At 43.8% G+C, this 17,022-nt stretch overlaps 1 protein-coding gene across 1 annotated transcript in view; it reads right to left on the minus strand.

Moving 5' to 3' along the window:
- opn5 (opsin 5) overlaps window positions 1-15,275 on the minus strand; it is a 58,203-nt gene extending 42,928 nt beyond the window's left edge. Inside the window, exons 1-2 of the mRNA XM_041187381.1 lie at window positions 15,270-15,275; window positions 2,648-2,798 (exon numbers count right to left, since the gene is read on the minus strand). Of these exons, the coding sequence (XP_041043315.1) occupies window positions 2,648-2,798; window positions 15,270-15,275 (157 nt within the window). The remainder of the gene's footprint in view (window positions 1-2,647; window positions 2,799-15,269) is intronic.
- Window positions 15,276-17,022: the final 1,747 nt, after the last annotated feature.

Genomic DNA, 17,022 nt, shown 5'->3' on the forward strand with positions numbered 1-17,022 from the left:
CAAGAGCAGGTCAGAGGTTGGGCATCCTGCGATGAGTAACTCATCTCCTGACTCCCCAAAGCCTGTCCACCATCTACAAGGGACAAGTCAGGAGTGTGATGGAATACAACTCACCTGCCTGAATGAGTGCAGCTCCCACAGCACTGAAGAAGCATGACGTTGTCTAGGACAAAGCAGCTCGCTTGATTGGCACCACATCCACAACATTCACTCCCTCCACCACTGACGCACAGCAGCAGCAACGTGTACCATCTACAAGAGTACAGGAGTGCAGCACCAGGCATATCTAAAAATGAGGCCTCAACTTGTTGAAGCTACAATACAGGACTACTTGTGTGACAAACAGCATAAGCAGCAAGTGATAGACAGAGCTAAGTGATCCCACAACCAACGGATCAGATCTAAGCTCTGCTGTCCTGCCACATCCAGTCATGAATGGTGGACAATTAAATAACTCACTAGAGGAGAAGGCTCCACAAATATCTCCCTCCTCAATGACGGAGGAGCCCAGCACATCAATGCAAAAGATAAGGCTGAAGCACTAGCAACAATCTTCAGCCAGAAGTGCCGAATGGATGGTCCATCACAGCCTCCTCCGAAGGTACCCAGCATCACAGATGCTAGTCTTCAGCCAATTCAATTTGCTCCACATGATATCAAGAAATGGCTGAAGGCATTGGATACTGCAAAGGCTATGGGCCCTGACAATATTCCAGCAATAGTGCTGAAGACTTGTGACATCATTTGCACTGCAGGAATTCACCAAGCCTCCTTCAACAGCATCTTCCAAACCTATGACCACTATTATTAGGACAAGGGCAGCATAAATGTGCAAACACCACTACTTGGAAGTTCCCCTCCATGTCACTCACCATTGTGACTTGGAAATATATCGCAGTTCCTTCACTGTCGCTGGGTCAAAATCCTGGAACTCCCTTCCTAACAGCACTGTGGGTGTACCTACACCACATGGAATGCAGCGGTTCAAGAAGGCAGCTCACCACCACCTTCTGGGCAACTAAGGATGGGTAATAAATGCTGGCCCAGCCAGCGAAGCCCACATTCTGTGAATATTTTTTTTCTTAAATTGAATAGTGGAACAGGTTTGTTAAGCTGAATTGCTTGCTCTTACTCCTATCTTCCTATTCCTGTCTAACTCTGTCCTGCCCTAATTTCCTCCTCCGCTGGTTACTTGCAGCCCAATTACTTTTTGAACAATGAATAAAGTGAACACACAAGCAACAGCGTGCTTTTAAATAGTGTCACTCTGTTTGTCATCTGGGGTAACAGTTAAATCTAAGGAAAAACTGTAAGTTGAATAAAGAAAAACATTTTTCCCACTTTATTATGTCAATTATCTCTGTGTCCTTTACCTTTTCACTTGGAAATATTGGGCTGAATTTGTTTTTACTAGAAATTAGAAAATGAGGTAGGGAGGCCCATAGCTGAATCCCCATCCCAGCCAGTAACACCAAGGATATTCCTGCACTGGGTTTGCCGACCCTCCAGAAATGTCCTAGGGTCATCAGGAATGCAAGGTTAATCTCCTGGACACTACTGTGAGCAACCTAGGAGAAAGTTATAAGGGCTTTAAAAAATATGTTTTCCATTGTCATAACAGCAGGATAAGACTTCCACCAGCACCATCAAACCCTTACTCTGCTGCAGACCCATCTTGACCTGGAGGTCATCAAACATGCATCATGGACATCCAGTTAGATTACCTCCACTAAGGGAGTTCAAAATGGCTAAAGAGGGGAAAGAGGTGAGAGTGCAGCAGGGATGCTGGGACAGCACCACAACAAGTACTTTAAAAGGCTCAAAGAGTTCCAAATAAGAAAGTAGCTGCACTCTTTTAAGGTTTTGACCGAGACCAAGGCCTACAAAGGTAAATGCTGGGAGCAAACCTGGAGGGATAGCAGGCATCTAATTGACCTTCTGCTTGTAATTGTAGACATTAGGTTCACTATCATCAATACCTCAGTCTACTGGTACTTTTTACCGGTGGTCCCAGTGAGTGATGGTAAGAGGGACAGAAGGAAAGGAAATGGGCCAGAAGAGGGTTGACCTGTTGGTTTTTATATCCAGTGAGCAGAAAACAAGCAACAGCCAGCAGTTCTGATGAGGATGGAGGGAGAGAAATCCAGCTCAAGATGCGAGGCAGCAGTGGGCCTCAACACCCTATTTTTCCAATATCTGCTACTGTCCCATCTAATTAGGATTGGGATAGCAGAGGAAAATCCAGTTCAGTGTATCCAAGAGTAGCTGGCAACAATAACACATAGTAACTGAAACAACATTGCACCCTTTATCTCTTCCCTCTTCCCCTCTAGAATCTTTTGGGTTATATGTTCAGCTTCCTCCTCCTTTTCCACAGAGATGAGAGGAACAATATATCAGAGTTGTTAGAGTATAAATATCAATGCATCATCAATAACTTTCAGCACGGGATCAGCACATCAGTTATACCAACAACACTTTGACAGGAAAAAATGTGTATACCTGAACTACATAAATGTTATCATTCAGTGAATACAGTTCGTTATGAGTAATTCACTTAGTTAAATGCACGTATGCATTTTGACAGGCTGTGCATTGATCACAAACAAGTCCCAAGATGAAAATTAGGAAATATGCAGTGCCTCACCTATTACTACTAGGTAAATTCCTGCTATTACATCAGCTTCCCAGGAAAGCTTTGAAGTGAATGGATCTTCATGGAGAAGAGAGGGAGGAAGATCACTAGAGAGAGGAACTGTATCGTTGCCATTAGATGACATTCTTATACAGTACGTTACCTTTAAAAAAACATAAAAATCAGTTAATAATCTTTTCAGAAATCAATAATCTGCAGAAATAATCTTTTCAGCTATATCCAATTTGAGCTGTATCCTAACATGTACCAAAATTTGTTCACTCATCACCCCAGCCTTGAATGTAAGATTCTCATCCTTACGTTGAAATTCCTCCGCCCTATCACCCTAACCTGCGTCAGCCCTACAACCCTCCAAGATCTCTGTGCTCCTCCTATTCTGGCCTCTTGTGCATCCTTGATTTCTATCATTACATTATTGATGATCACGCCTTCAGCTATCTAGGTCCTAGGTTCTGGAATCACCTCCCTAAACCTCTCTGCCTCTTTACTTTTATCTCCTTCTTTAAGGTGATCCTTGAAACCTGCCTCTTTGATCAAGCTTTTGGTTACCAGTCTTACTATCCCCTTATGTAGCTCAGTGAAGCACTTTGGCATATTTTAAGATGTTAAAGGCAAGTTGCTCCTGTTATGTTGAAATCCTTTACAGATGATCTGAAGTGAAATCCTAGCAATTAGTCAATAGTAAACTTATGGAGTTACTTATGCGATTTGAGTCAGTAATTAAAAGCTCTGATGTATTAGCTTCACGAGTTTCAAATTAAGAAATTTGGCTTAAACAACAAAAAAATCCCTGATGTGAATGTCTTGTGGATTTTCATCTGAATCAAAAACTGGCATTCGAGCCGAACAGACAATCTATTACCTCTAAGGATTGGAATTCTGTTGTGTAATAGAAACATAGGAACAGGAGTAGGCTATTCAGCCTCTCAAGCCTATTCCATCATTCAGTAAGATTATGGTTGATCTGTATCTTAACTCTATCCATCTACTTTGGTTCCATATCCTCTTATACCCTAGTCTAGCAAAAAACCATCCATCTCACATTTAAAATTATTGATTGAGCTGACATCTACTGCTTTCTGTGGAACAAAATTCCATATTTCTACCACCCTTTTCATGAAAAAGTGTTTCCTAACTTCTCTCCTGATTTTCAAGTTATCTCCCCTTGTCCCAGTCCCTCCACCAGTGGAAAAGTTTCTATCTACCCTATTAATTTCTTTTGAATCCTAAAAACCTCAGTCAAATCATCCCTTAACTTTCTTGTAGCCCAGGCAACATAAGCCAATTTATGTAATTTCTCTTCATTTTCTAACCAGTGAAGCCCTGGGAATATTCTGATGAATCTGCTTTGCACTTCTCCCAAAGTAAATATATCCTTTCTATGATGCAGTGCCAAGAGCTGTACACAGTAGTCCGGATGTGGTCTAACTGGGGCTTTGTATAACAACAGCAAAACTTCTTTTCCTTTATATCTTAGACCTCTAGTTATAAAGGCTCATATTGTTCTATTTTTTTTGTGCCTGACTACTACTTATGCGATATTAGAATTCAATGTGTTAGCATTAACACGGATTTTAATGAAGACATGAACTGTTAACTATGTGTCAGCTGGTAGCAGTCAGTGAGGATTTACCATGGAAGACTATGGGCAGGAATTCCCTCAGGGATGCTCCCGCTTTGTTGCTGCAACTTTGGGAAAGTGCTGCAGATGCCCCAACCTGTTTGCTGTGTAGTATAATCAGCAAAATATACACAAGAACACAACGGCAAGGAGCAGGAGTAGGCCATTCGGCCTCGTGAGCCTGTTCCACCATTCTATAAGATCATGCTTGATCTAATTGTGGCCTCAACTCCACTTTCCTGCCTGGCCCCAATAACCCTTGACTTCCCCAAATTATTAAACTGTGTCCCCTAGTTCTAGACTCCCTACAAGGGGAGTCCTCTCAGCATCCACCCTATTAAGTCCTCTCAGGAACTTAAATGTTTCAGTAAGATCACCTTTCAATCTTCTCAACTCCAATGAGTATAGGTCAAAACTACTCAACCTTTCCTCATAAGATAACCCTGTCATCCCAGGATTCAGTCAAGGGAACCCTCTCTGAACTGCTTCTAATACAATGATATCCTTTCTTAAATAAGGACAGGCCATCCTTTGACTCACCAAATGCAGCAACACAGGAGACCTGCTATTTTTGCTTTAATCTAATTGGATGCATGCAACTATTACATAGTCATTTGGTAGTACAGGGCTTGAGTATTGCTTAAAAAAGAGACATATCTAAGCTTTTTGTCTTGCACTCATCAGGACACTCGTAAGAATACCAATACAGGGGGGTAAACAACAATTTATACTCTATGTGAAGAGGGCACTGATTGGTTAGCATGTGACATTGCCATGGAGAATGCACCACTGATGGTGACTGACAGTTAACTGCCAAGTATTGTTGAGATTTAAACGAAGCAGCTTGACCTTGATTGGTCAAGGCATTGCCCTGAGGAATGAGTCAGTGAATGGCTGTCATTTATTTTGTTTAGCTGAAACAGTGTATGTACATGTTCTTTCTGTCTGCAAAGAGCAGCGCCCTGTGTATTAATATACATTAATATATGTAGCTTCCAGTACGTGCAAATACGCCACACTGCAAGCACGACAGAAAATCTTAAATTGGCTGTCAGTGTAATTCTTAGCACATTGAGGATTATTTAGCAAATGTTGTCCAATTGCGGAATCACATCTAATATTGGCCACTGCTTTTGCAAGCACAAGCTAGCTGGGTATGATCTGTATCCTGCCCTTTGCGAACAGTGGTTGGGACATGCTGTTTGATACGATCTGCCAGAATCTGGGATTAACAGCCTAGCATCACACTGGCACTGAAATTCATTTACCAAATGTCATTATTTGTGATATTGTCACTCATACAGTGTCAGCTGCTTTGGGTATAAATCTTGGGAAGAATAGGAAGATATTGCTGGATGAGTAGCTGGTCCTCTAGCACATGACTGAATAATTACTGAAAGTTGAACATTTTTGATCTGCCCAATGTTGACAGGTCTGCTAGTCACAAAATGACACTGTAGAAAAAAGATTTATTTTTAAAACTAGATGGGTTCTGTTGCTGGAAAAGGCTGGCTCATATTTTAAAATGTAAGTGCTGGAAATCTGAAACAAAAATAGAAAATGCTGGAAAAACTCAGCAGGTCTAACAGCATTTGTGGAGAGAAAAATAACAGAGTTAATGTTTCAAGTCCTTATGACTCTTCTTCAAGTCTCTTCTTCAGAGACTCTTCTTCTTCACTCTGAAGAAAAGTCATAAGGTGTCGAAACGTTAACTCTGTTACTTTTCTCTCCACAGATGCTGTTAGACCTGTTGAGTTTTTCCAGCATTTTCTGATCTAGATCAAAGTCCATTTTGCATCAATTTAGTGTTCATGCAGGGTAAATTTTGAATCAACACAACTGCCTCTGATTAGCTAGAAAATAAGTATATGATTATATACATGAGCCTAATTCTTTGAGAGCCAGTTAGAACAATAGGATTTCCAATGTGACATCAGTAAATGCACAGGCCATCAGGTATACCCATGTTCTGTCTGTATTTTACAGGCTATAAATAATGACTAATCGTGGAAAATATTTGACAGTTCAAATATTGAATAGGTAATTAAATTTTAAATTACCATGCACTAATCAATTACTGGCATTAAAGAAACATAAAATATCATTCAAAAAAATGAAAAGCAAATGAACAGGTATTGACACAACCAAAGTCAATGCCAAAGTTTCATTCCTTTAATGTTGCACTGTAAACTTTGTTGACAATGGAAGTGGACAGAAGAAGTGTCAATCCCTAACTGGAAAATGCTTATAAATGACAGGATGATATCATCCATCAAAAGTTCCATCATTTCCGCTTGTATTACACTCAACACATGGCTGTGGAAAACCAACAACTTATTATTTTGAACTAAAATACGTGCATTATTACCTATTCTCCAAACCAAGCTGAAAGGAATTCTCACACCTAACAGCACCATAACAATGGATTTCTCAATGGAGATTTCATATTTGCTCATAATTAATGGAGCAAAACAGAGGAAGAGGAGTATAGGCAGGTACGCCTTGTAAAACGCTACAGGAAAAAGATAAAAAGTACTTGCTTTACCCTGCAGTAAGAGTGCACAGATCAGTGGTCCTTCCAGAATGGCATCAAGAAGTCTACTTAAGGAGGCCCTGCTCAACTAAAGAAACTTTGGATGAGCTACTTCAGTCAGAGCTCCAAGCTACCTAGTGCCCAGTATCATGTTCATAACTGGACACATGGACTGAGCTCATATGGAAGCTTTTGGAATGTCTTTTATTCGTTTAAAGTGGACACTGATGAACTGCTAAGACGGCTGCCAAGGGGTCAGGTGACCTTTGTTTATCAAGCTTCTGGAAATTTCCAAATTGAATAGCCATTAGCAAGGTCTTCCCCTGGAATGGACATACCAAGATTAATGTTATCCGCAGAATGCACACCTGCCATTATTCAAAGCTTACTCAAAACACAGGGCCAATGGATTCCTAGACTATAATGGCAGGATTTTATGCGTCAGGGAGCGGAAGCGGGGTCAGCTCGCCAACGCACAAAAAGATACGTGGTGATGTCGGGGGGAACTGCCTGTCCTTCAACTTCGCCCTGGCCAGGTGAAAATTCAACCTTATGTTGCCAGGTTTGCAGTTCATCAAAGGAAAGCTGATGAGACCAGTTATGCACAAGTTAAGTGTGAAAGACCATTATTTATCTCCTATTGTATATCAATGGACTTTCAGTTTTAAGTCATTGTGGATGGACAATGGCTGTTGACCATGTAACGGAAACTGGCTTCTGACACTGAGATCATTTATTATCCCAAGGCCCAGAAGTGACTTGGGCAGACTGCAGAAGAACACTGATAAGAGAACAGCTGTAGTGAAATGCTATGCCCTCTTTGCCTTTTAAGAACCATTAGTCTTCAGCCAATCTGAGAACCAGACTCTGAAATGAACTGCAGGTTATCAAGCAGGCAAAGTACTTAATCTGTTCCAGTTTCAAAATTTACCTGAGAACCAGCCTGCCAGGTATTTGATTACAAGAAACCTCACAACCTGCTGTGAACTCTTCACTTTACAAGACGTTCGCTTCAAGTTTAAATCATTGAAACCATTCAAGAAACCACAGACTTGGGGGACCAGAAATCATAAATCAGAGACCGAATTAATTATAATCTGTAAAAGTGCTGTATCTGTATCTGTGTCCAATCTTAGTGCGTGTGTGTGTGTGTGTGTGTGTGTGTTGTTAGGAACAAAGTATAACTTAAAGTTTAATTTATATTTGCATTTGTGTGTTAAGAAAGGTTCTAGTTTCATTTAGAGGTTTTTTGTGAGCTTGAAGCAAGGAAATCTGGAGGCCCTGTTTGTGTATGCATGTATTTTGAATGAGGTTTTACCACCCTTTAAGTGAGGAGGTGGGTTATAGAAGGGTTAGTACTTTAATGAATTCAGAACAAAAAAAACAAAAAGTAGAAAATCTGTGCTGTGGCCTAGCGACCAGAGTCCAGGGGCGCACAAAGACACAGAGAAAGGCAGAAGAGCAGTTCAGTCAGTGAGTGAAGGCAGATGTTCTAAACTCTGAATCAAGAAATCCTGCAAGATTGCTGGGGAACTGAGTTTAGGGAACTCATGTGTTTGCTCTGAAGTTGAAGTAATAGTGATTTCAGATTGTGGGTCTCAGAGAGATATACCAGCTGGGAAAAAGTATCTAGTGGATGCTCAGAAATACGCCAAAGAAAGCCATTTGCAACTGATCCAGCCCAAGCAAGAAGCTTTGGTGTTGAGACAGTGGTAAATCTTCACTAGTCTTTTGTAAGAATAATTGCTGGAATGAAAAGAACAATGTAAATTTGAATAATTTTGTAGTGTTTGTTTGAAACCTGTCCAACTTTTTTGTCTAGGGTAATATAGTTAGTTTTTCTTGTTTAATAAATGTTTTATTATTTGTGTTAAAAGTACACTGGTAGACTCTTGTGAATGTTTTCAGTAACTGACCTCCACGATTTCTAAAAAAAAAGGGTGGGATTTTCCAGACCCGCCTGCCGCCAGGATCGTCCGGTCCCACCAAAAGTACATACATACGAACATGTGAACTAGGAGCAGGAGTAGGCCACTCAGCCCTTCAAGCCAGCTCCACCATTCAATAAGATCATGGCTGATCTGGTTGTAACCTCCGCCTAACCCCCCTGCCCCCCAAATAGCCTTTCACCCCCTTGTTAATCAAGAATCTATCTAGCTCTACCTTAAAAATATTCAAAGACCCTGCCTCCACTGCCTTTTCAGGAAGTGTTCCAAAGACTCAGAATCTTCTGAGAGAAAAAGTTTCTCTTCATCTCTGTCTTACATGAGCGAGCCCTTATTTTTAAACTGTGACCCCTAGTTCAAGATTCACCCACAAGAGGAAGCATGCTCTCCACATCCACTCTGTCAAGATCCCTCAGGGTCTTAAAGATTTCAATTAAGTCACCCCTCACTCTTCTAAACTCCAGTGTATACAAGCCTAACCTGTCCAACCTTTCCCGATAAGACAACCCACCCATTCCTGGCATTAGCCTAGTAAACCTTCACTGAACTCTTTCAAACACATGTACATCTTTCCTTAAATAAGGAGACCAATAACATACACAGTACTCCAAATGTGGTCTCACCAATGCCCTGTATAACTGAAGCATAACTGCCCTACTTTTGTAATCAATTCCCCTCACAATAAACGATAACATTCTATTAGTTTTCATAGGCCAGAATTTTCTCATTGGCATGTGGGGGCGGGCCCTGCACATTGACATGTAAAATGACACGCGATGACCTCGGGCGAGCATCCCGACTTCTTCGCACGCCATCGCAATATTTAGGTGGGCAGGCGCGCGATGTTCTCCGATGCGCGCCTGCCATTAACTAATTACCTAGTTAAGGCCCTTAAGGCAGCAACTGCCTGCTATTTTTCGGGGCCCGTGCGATCTTCAGGTCGTTGCACGGGTGCAATGGGCATGTGGGTAGGAGACATTTGTGGGATAAGAGGGGTGAGTGGGGTCGCAAGTGGTATCTGTTGGTATTTAATTGTGAAAGTTACTGCTACTTGCCTGTGTAAGCGGGAATATTTCAAAACTCATACCAGCGGCTTGGACAGGAGTAACAACCTTCAGGTCAGGACTCCAGGAGTAGAGATCATTTTTGGGGCCTGCAGGTTTCAGGAAGCCTTCCCTTAGCCTGAGAATGGGAGTTGTGCTATCCACTAGAGGCACCTCCTCTGAGGAAGAAGGGAGGGCCAGGAGGGAGAGGAGGCCAGGAGTGTACATTCAGCCTCCAGGGGAGCCACCTTTGGGAGGTCAGGCGCAGGCACAAGGGGCGCAGGGCCAACAGGAAGTCCAAGGCAGAAGGAGACGCAGAAGACGCTACTATCATGCTGCCAGGGTTTACAGACAGCAAAGCAGCTACCTCAATATGTCTGAGGTGTAGCGCCAAAGGACGCTCCATCTTAAGGGAGACAGTCACCTCCATCTGTCAGATGATAGGCCCTGAGATCTACGCCAACTGTGTGGGTGGACACCCCATGCCAGTGGCGCTGAAGGCCACAGCTGCCCTCAATTTCTATGCCTCCAGCTCTTTCCAGGGCTCAGTGGGTGATCTTTGCGGTGTCTCCCAATCAGCTGTCCACACTTGTGTCAAGCAGGTGACAGACGCTCTGTTCAGGTGTGCATTGACTTTCATCCACTATTGCTGGGATGAGGTCAGCCAGACACAGCAAGCTAGAGGCTTCGCAGCCATTGCTGGATTCCCCTGCGTCCAGGGCTCAATAGACTGTACACAAGTGGCCATCAAGGCGCCAGCAGGTGAGCCCGGTGCCTTCGTCAACAGGAAGGGTTTCCACTCCATGAATATGCAGATAGTGTCTGACCACAAGATGCAGATTCTGCAAGTTTGTGCAAGGTACCCAGGCAGCTCCCATGAAGCTTTCATACTCAGACACTCTTCAGTGTTCCAGCTCGGCTGGATGGTTGGCTGCTGGGTACAAAGGCTATCCCCTCAGAAGGTGGCTCATGACGCCTCTCCGCCATCCAAGAACAGGGGCTGCGCAGCAGTACAATAGGAGCCACGTCTCCACAAGGGCTGTGATAGAGAGAACCATCGGTCTTCTCAAGATGCGCATCCGATGCCTGGACCGCTCGCGGGGCACACTCCAGTACCCCCCCAAATCATGTCTCGGTGATAGTGGTAGCATGGTGCGCTCTCCACAATCTGGCGCTGGAAAGGGGCAATGCGGTGGACAAAGAGGATGTAGACGCAGTTGCTCCAGCTGCACACAATGAGTCCAGCAGTAAGTCCAAGGATGAGCACACACAGGAGAATGCTGAGGGGGTAGATGCTGACCCAGGCATACTGCAGGAAGGTAGGGACACCCTAGAAGCTTTAATCCAAAGAACCTTCAGCTAGACCAACACAGGTGGACCTCCAACACACGCCAGGGCTATAGGCTCCATACTCGATACCTGAGTGCTAAATTTGCCTGGATAGGAACATTAACTAAGGCCCTTGTCAATAAAGCTCAATGTCAAATAACTCACTCATAACATCATGGGTTCCTGTCCACCTGCAGAAGTAAGGAATCACCCTGAGCCATGCTTATGTATCAAAATTTAATGATATAACAAAATGAAGTTCAGAAATCAAAAAAAAGTGTTGCACATCACACCAAAGGTCTTAATGAACTTATACTGGGGCAACATAAAAGCACTAGTAGAAACCCATGGTGTGCCTAAGGTGCCTTAAATTTACGCTTATGGATGCTATGTTAGGTGCTTCCCCCTCGCTAGCGCTGGCATCTGAGACAGCCTGCTCACTGTGTTGTCCTGTTGGCCTCGATAATCTTGGCGGCTGTCCTCTGGCCCATGGAGCCTGTGCTGGCTCTGCCTGGGAGGGAGCGGCCAGTTCCACGGCTGGCATCTCCCCAGTCGTCACAGCCTCATCAGATGCCCTGGTCACTGGCAGAGGGGTGGAGAAGCTGCTGCCCTCATCCGGAGTGCTCTGAGAGGAGCCCACAGAGATGACAGGCAGCTGCTGCGCTGACATGAGGTCGCTTTGGACCTCCCTGATCACCGTAGATGGAGAAGATCATTGATTAGTCCAGCCTGTACCTGGATTCCCATCACATCCCTGTCAACCCAGCCAGAGTGGGACATTGGAGGGCTCTAGTTCTTCGTCACCCCACAGCTGCCACACATTCACACAAAGAAGCCAGAGCTGACCCCCCATCTTGCCCACATGCTGCCTCCACCATATTTGGCACCACACGGTCTAACCTTGCAGAACAAGGGGGCACAAGCACATGGAGCACAAAGGCCAGCAGATGGATGGGTGCCCCGCCACATGGAAGCTCCCCTCCCAGCATGTTAGCACCCTGGCTTTGAGATGCTTTGTAGTTCCAGGATTATGACTAGGTGCAGATCCTTGAGTTTGCCACTGAATCTGTATTCTGGGTGTCAGCGTCACACATGCTGCGGGTGCAGAACCCATCCTAGCTCAACCCTGTCAGGGTGAACTAGGCATGGGCAATATCTGCTGGCCCAGGGGGGGTGCCTTGGGTGGAAAGGTTGACGTCTGCATTAAGTGAGCTTAGCCAACATAGTACTCACACTTCCAAAGTGCAGGAGGACATTGAATCTCTTGCAGCACCTGGCCCACACGCGTCGCACCACATCATGGAAGCTCACACTCTTGGCCACCTCCTCCCAGGCACGTTTGGTCAGGTGGGGGGGCCTCCGCCTCCCATCCCTCAGAAGCAGGACCTCCGGCCTCGCTGCCACCTCCTCCAGGAGGGCAGCTAGGCACTCATCCAAAAAATGAGGGACAGAATGCTCCGCTGCCCCACCCTCCAGCCTTGCCTGCTCTGCTCCCCTCACTCCGGCCTGGCCTGCCCCGCTGCCCTACCCTCCAGCCTGACCTGCCCCGCTAACCTACCCAGATCCCTCTGAATCTCAGAGCTCTGTAATTTCTCACCATTTAGATAATAAGCCTTTTTAATCCTTCCTGCCAAAATGATCAATTTCACATTTGCCCACATTATACTCTATTTGCTAGGTCTTTGCCCACTCACTTGACATATCTATGTCACTTTGTATCCTCCTTACACTCTCTTCACAACTTTCCTTCCCACCTATCTTTGTGTCGTCAGCATATTTACCACACATACCACTTGTCCCTTCATCCAAGTTATTTATATAATTTGTAAAATGTTGAGGGCCCAGGACTGATCCCTGTGGCACACCGCTTGTTACATTCTGCCAACCAGAAGAAGACCCATTTATGGCTACCCTCTGTTTCCTGTTAACTAGCCAATCTTCTTTCCATGCCAATATGTTACCCCCTACATGATGAGCTTTTATTTTCTGCAGTAGCCTTTAATATGGCACCTTATCAAATGACTTCTGGAAATCTAAGTACAGTACAGCTGCTAGTTCCCCTTTATCCAAGGCACATGTGACTCCTTCAAAGAACTCTGATAAATTGGTTAAAAGTGATTTCCCTTTCATAAAACTATATTGACTCTGCATGATTGCCTGAAATTTTCTAAGTGCAGTGCTATAATATCTTTAATAATAGCTTCCAACATTTTCCTTATGACAAATGTTAAGCTAACTGGCCTGTAATTTCCTGCTTTTTGTCTCCCTCTCCTTTTCAAAAGAGGAGTTATATTTGCTACTTTCCAATCTAATGGAATCTTCCCTGAATCTGGGGATTTTTGGAAAATTAAAACCAATGCATCAACTATTTCACCAGCCATTTCTTTCAAGACCCTAGGATGAAGTCCATCAGGACCCAAGGATTTGTCAGGCCGCAGCTCCAACAATTTGCTCAATACCTCTTCTCTGGTGATTGTAATTTTCCTGAATACTTCCCTTCCATTTCCTGATATACAGCGTTTTTTTCAATGGAATTTTGGCTGGACTGCCACATCGCCCATGGCTGGTCCCACCATGGCGGAGCCAGCAAATTCTAGCCATAGTTAGGATCTATCAAGCCAGATTTCCTTCTGGGATCTGAAGGACTGTCCAGTATTAACATCAGCTGGGATTGTAGCAGTGTGTGTGTGCATGTGTGTGGGAAGCCAAGTGTGTAATATTGCATTAATTGGGGGTAAGTGTGAGAATAAGAAATGTTTTTTCATTTTAAACTCACAAAAGCTTGGTGCTAAATTATTTAATTGAAACACACATTCCAAGGGTAAGAAAAGCCGCATCTCTTTCCATACAAAGCATACTGATTATGGGCAGTAAAAGAGATATTCTGTCTGTGAAACTACACACTAAAACAGCACTTGTAGCCTTTTTATGGTAACTACTACAGTTTTATTTCCAACAATATTAATAAATCTGTTTCCAATCTTAGTCAATATGCTGCCCGTTTCTGAACCAGTTAACCGCTGTTTAACAAGGCTAGAGAGACCATTATATTTGGATACCCCCTTGGCAACAACTTAAGAGAAATATTGGCCACATGACTGGTTTCCCCAAAATGCTAGTGAGCTTGTGGGTGATGGTGGCGGTGGTGGTGATGGTGGTGGTGCAGGCACGCGGTGGGTAGGAGGAGGCTGTTATGTAGTATAACTCTAGCAGAGTATCAATAATGATGATGGCTTGTTGTGTTCTTCTCAAATTTGCCTTTCAGAAAGACTCTATGATGAAAATCCCTGAGGAAGAACATAAGGCAGAAGTGGGACCATTTCAAGCAGAATAACAGCAGTTTCAACAGGAGAAAGAGCAAGCGAGACCAGCGGCAAGAGGCTTAACAATAACTTATCTAAAACGTCATCTCAAATTAAATGAAGCGAAACACTTCCGTATTGGCCCCATCGTGAATCTCAACATAAATCTGCAGAATGGCTCCCAGAATATTTGTTACATTCTCCAAAACTATGGACAGCTGCCATTATGAAAATGTTTTTTTTTTAATTCTTTCATGGGATGTGGGCATCGCTGGCTGGGCCAATATTTTTATTGCCCATCCCTAACAGCCCTTGAGAAGGGCACTTGTGACCATTTAATATTCAATAGCCAAATGTGATCAAAAGCTTTACACCATTTCATTCCCCTCATTGCCTGTGCGCTGTCCTTAAGCCTGTTTTGGAATTCTGTCTAGGTGCTACCTTAGGGCCAAGGGGGCCAGAGGCAGCTAGCTGAAAACTATGACTGTGAGCTTGGGATGACCCTCCTTTCAGGGCAGCTGAGTTGTGGGAGGATTTTATTGCAGGTAGCGTCTCAAGTGCTTTAGTTTGGGTGATCTGGTCCTAATTCCTTCTATCTACATGAGCAGACATTTGAGGGGCAGGCTTGATTGCTCACATGCTACCATTAGGAGTGACGGCAGCATCATGTGTGCGGACTCCTACCATGCACTAGCACCGGATCCTGAGTACAACTGTCCTCTGATCAACAGGAAGACAGACCTAACGATTACGCTGAGATAATCCTAAGATCTTGGAAGTTGCTTGCATAGATCTCTCCAGAATGTTTCCCAAAAGCCCTATTGCCAGTAATCATTTACCTCCATGTTGGAGGCGTTAATGGTTTTGGAGGCCTCCATATTGGATGGGATCAATGCAGATGCTCCTGAAGTTGTTATTCACTCCAGTGATAACTGCATAATTGAAAAATCTTCCTGGATGGAGTCACATAGGATGGAATTGGAATCCGATGTGATCCAGCCTTGCATCCGCCAAGATGCTCCTCAGTACCTGCATGTAATTGTAATGCTTGCCCAACATTTGGAACAAGGTCTGTGGGTTCAGAGTTCACAGAATCTTCAATCAGGAGTTGACATTTACTTTTACTCCTAACTCCTCCAATTGCCTCATGCTTTTTATTTCATCAAGTGGAAACACACTTACACTTCTTTCTACTTTTATTATCTGCATTAGCTATTTCCCTGGCAGGTTAATCTCACTGAGCTATGAGTGAGAGAGAAATACAATTGATTGGAGGAGTGAGGATGTGGCAGTCTGGCCTGAGCAAAGGGGCCTTGCCTGTTTCCTTCCTTCTCCTCAGCAGATTGTTGTTGTTTTCAATGTAGAAGAAGAAAAACTAAGGAAAATTTCAATATTTGCTGGGCAAACTGAGTTGTGCAGTGTGGCCTCTGAAGGCCTGCTCCCAAAAGTATTTGTGTTTCCACCCCTTAAGTTGGCAAACCCAAACATGGTCCATAAAAGATACAGCTGCCACTGGCCTTCCTGCATCTCCAACCCAAGCATATACAGGAGTTCGAGCACCTCTCATTTAGTTCGGGTGAGAGATTAAATTTCAAGTGAGATCACGTTCTGTGGCCTGAAACATGGAAGGCATGACGACAGCGCTGAAGGTTGACCAAAGCATTTTGTCAGAATTTCAGATGGGAAAGAGTGACAGGAATTACAAGCAGGAATGATCAGGTCTGGTGTCAAATGGAAGGGTTTTGTACACTCTGAAGGAAGTTAAACTTAAAGGTTGCATATTTGAGAGGGATGGGTCTATGTATAATGGGTACACATTAAAGATCTCTGGCTCAGCCATTAAACTCAGAGAAGCTTGAGGAGCTGCCACACATATCAATGAAGGGAAATAGGATGAACATATGTTACCTTGGCAGCCTTGGTGATATCACTAAACTTTATTTTGCACTGCACTGGAGTTCTTCAGGAAGCTTTTGATAAAGTCCCTCCTAAGAGGTTAGTGTGCAAAATTAAAGCACATGGGATTGGAGGTAATATATTGGCATGGATTGAGAATTGGTTAACAAACAGGAAACAGAGTAGGAATAAATGGGTCTTTATCAGGGTGGCAGACGATGACTAGTGGGGTACAGCAGGGCCCCAGCTATTCACAATATATATCAATGATTTGGATGAGGGACCCAATTGTAATTTTTCCAAGTTTGCTAATGACACAAAGCATCGTGGGAATGTGAGTGGTGAGGAGGATGTTAAGAGACTTCAAGGTGATTTAGACAGGTCGAGTGAGAGGGCAAATACATGGCAGATGCAGTATAATATGGATGTGTGAAGTTTTACACTTCGATAGGAACAACAGAATGGCAGAGTATTATTTAAATAATGATAGATTGGGAAATCTTGATGTACAAAGGGATCTGGGTTTCTTTGTACACCAATCACTGAAAACAAGCATGCAGGTGCAGCAAGCAATTAAAAAGGCAAATGGCATGTTGGCCTTCATTGCAAGAGGACTTGAGTACAGGAGCAAGAATGTCTTACTGCAGCTGTACAGGGCCGTGGTGAGACCACACCTGGAGTACTGTATGCAGTTTT

Source organism: Carcharodon carcharias, chromosome 5, assembly GCF_017639515.1.
Source record: "Carcharodon carcharias isolate sCarCar2 chromosome 5, sCarCar2.pri, whole genome shotgun sequence".
Classification (NCBI taxonomy): domain Eukaryota; kingdom Metazoa; phylum Chordata; class Chondrichthyes; order Lamniformes; family Lamnidae; genus Carcharodon; species Carcharodon carcharias.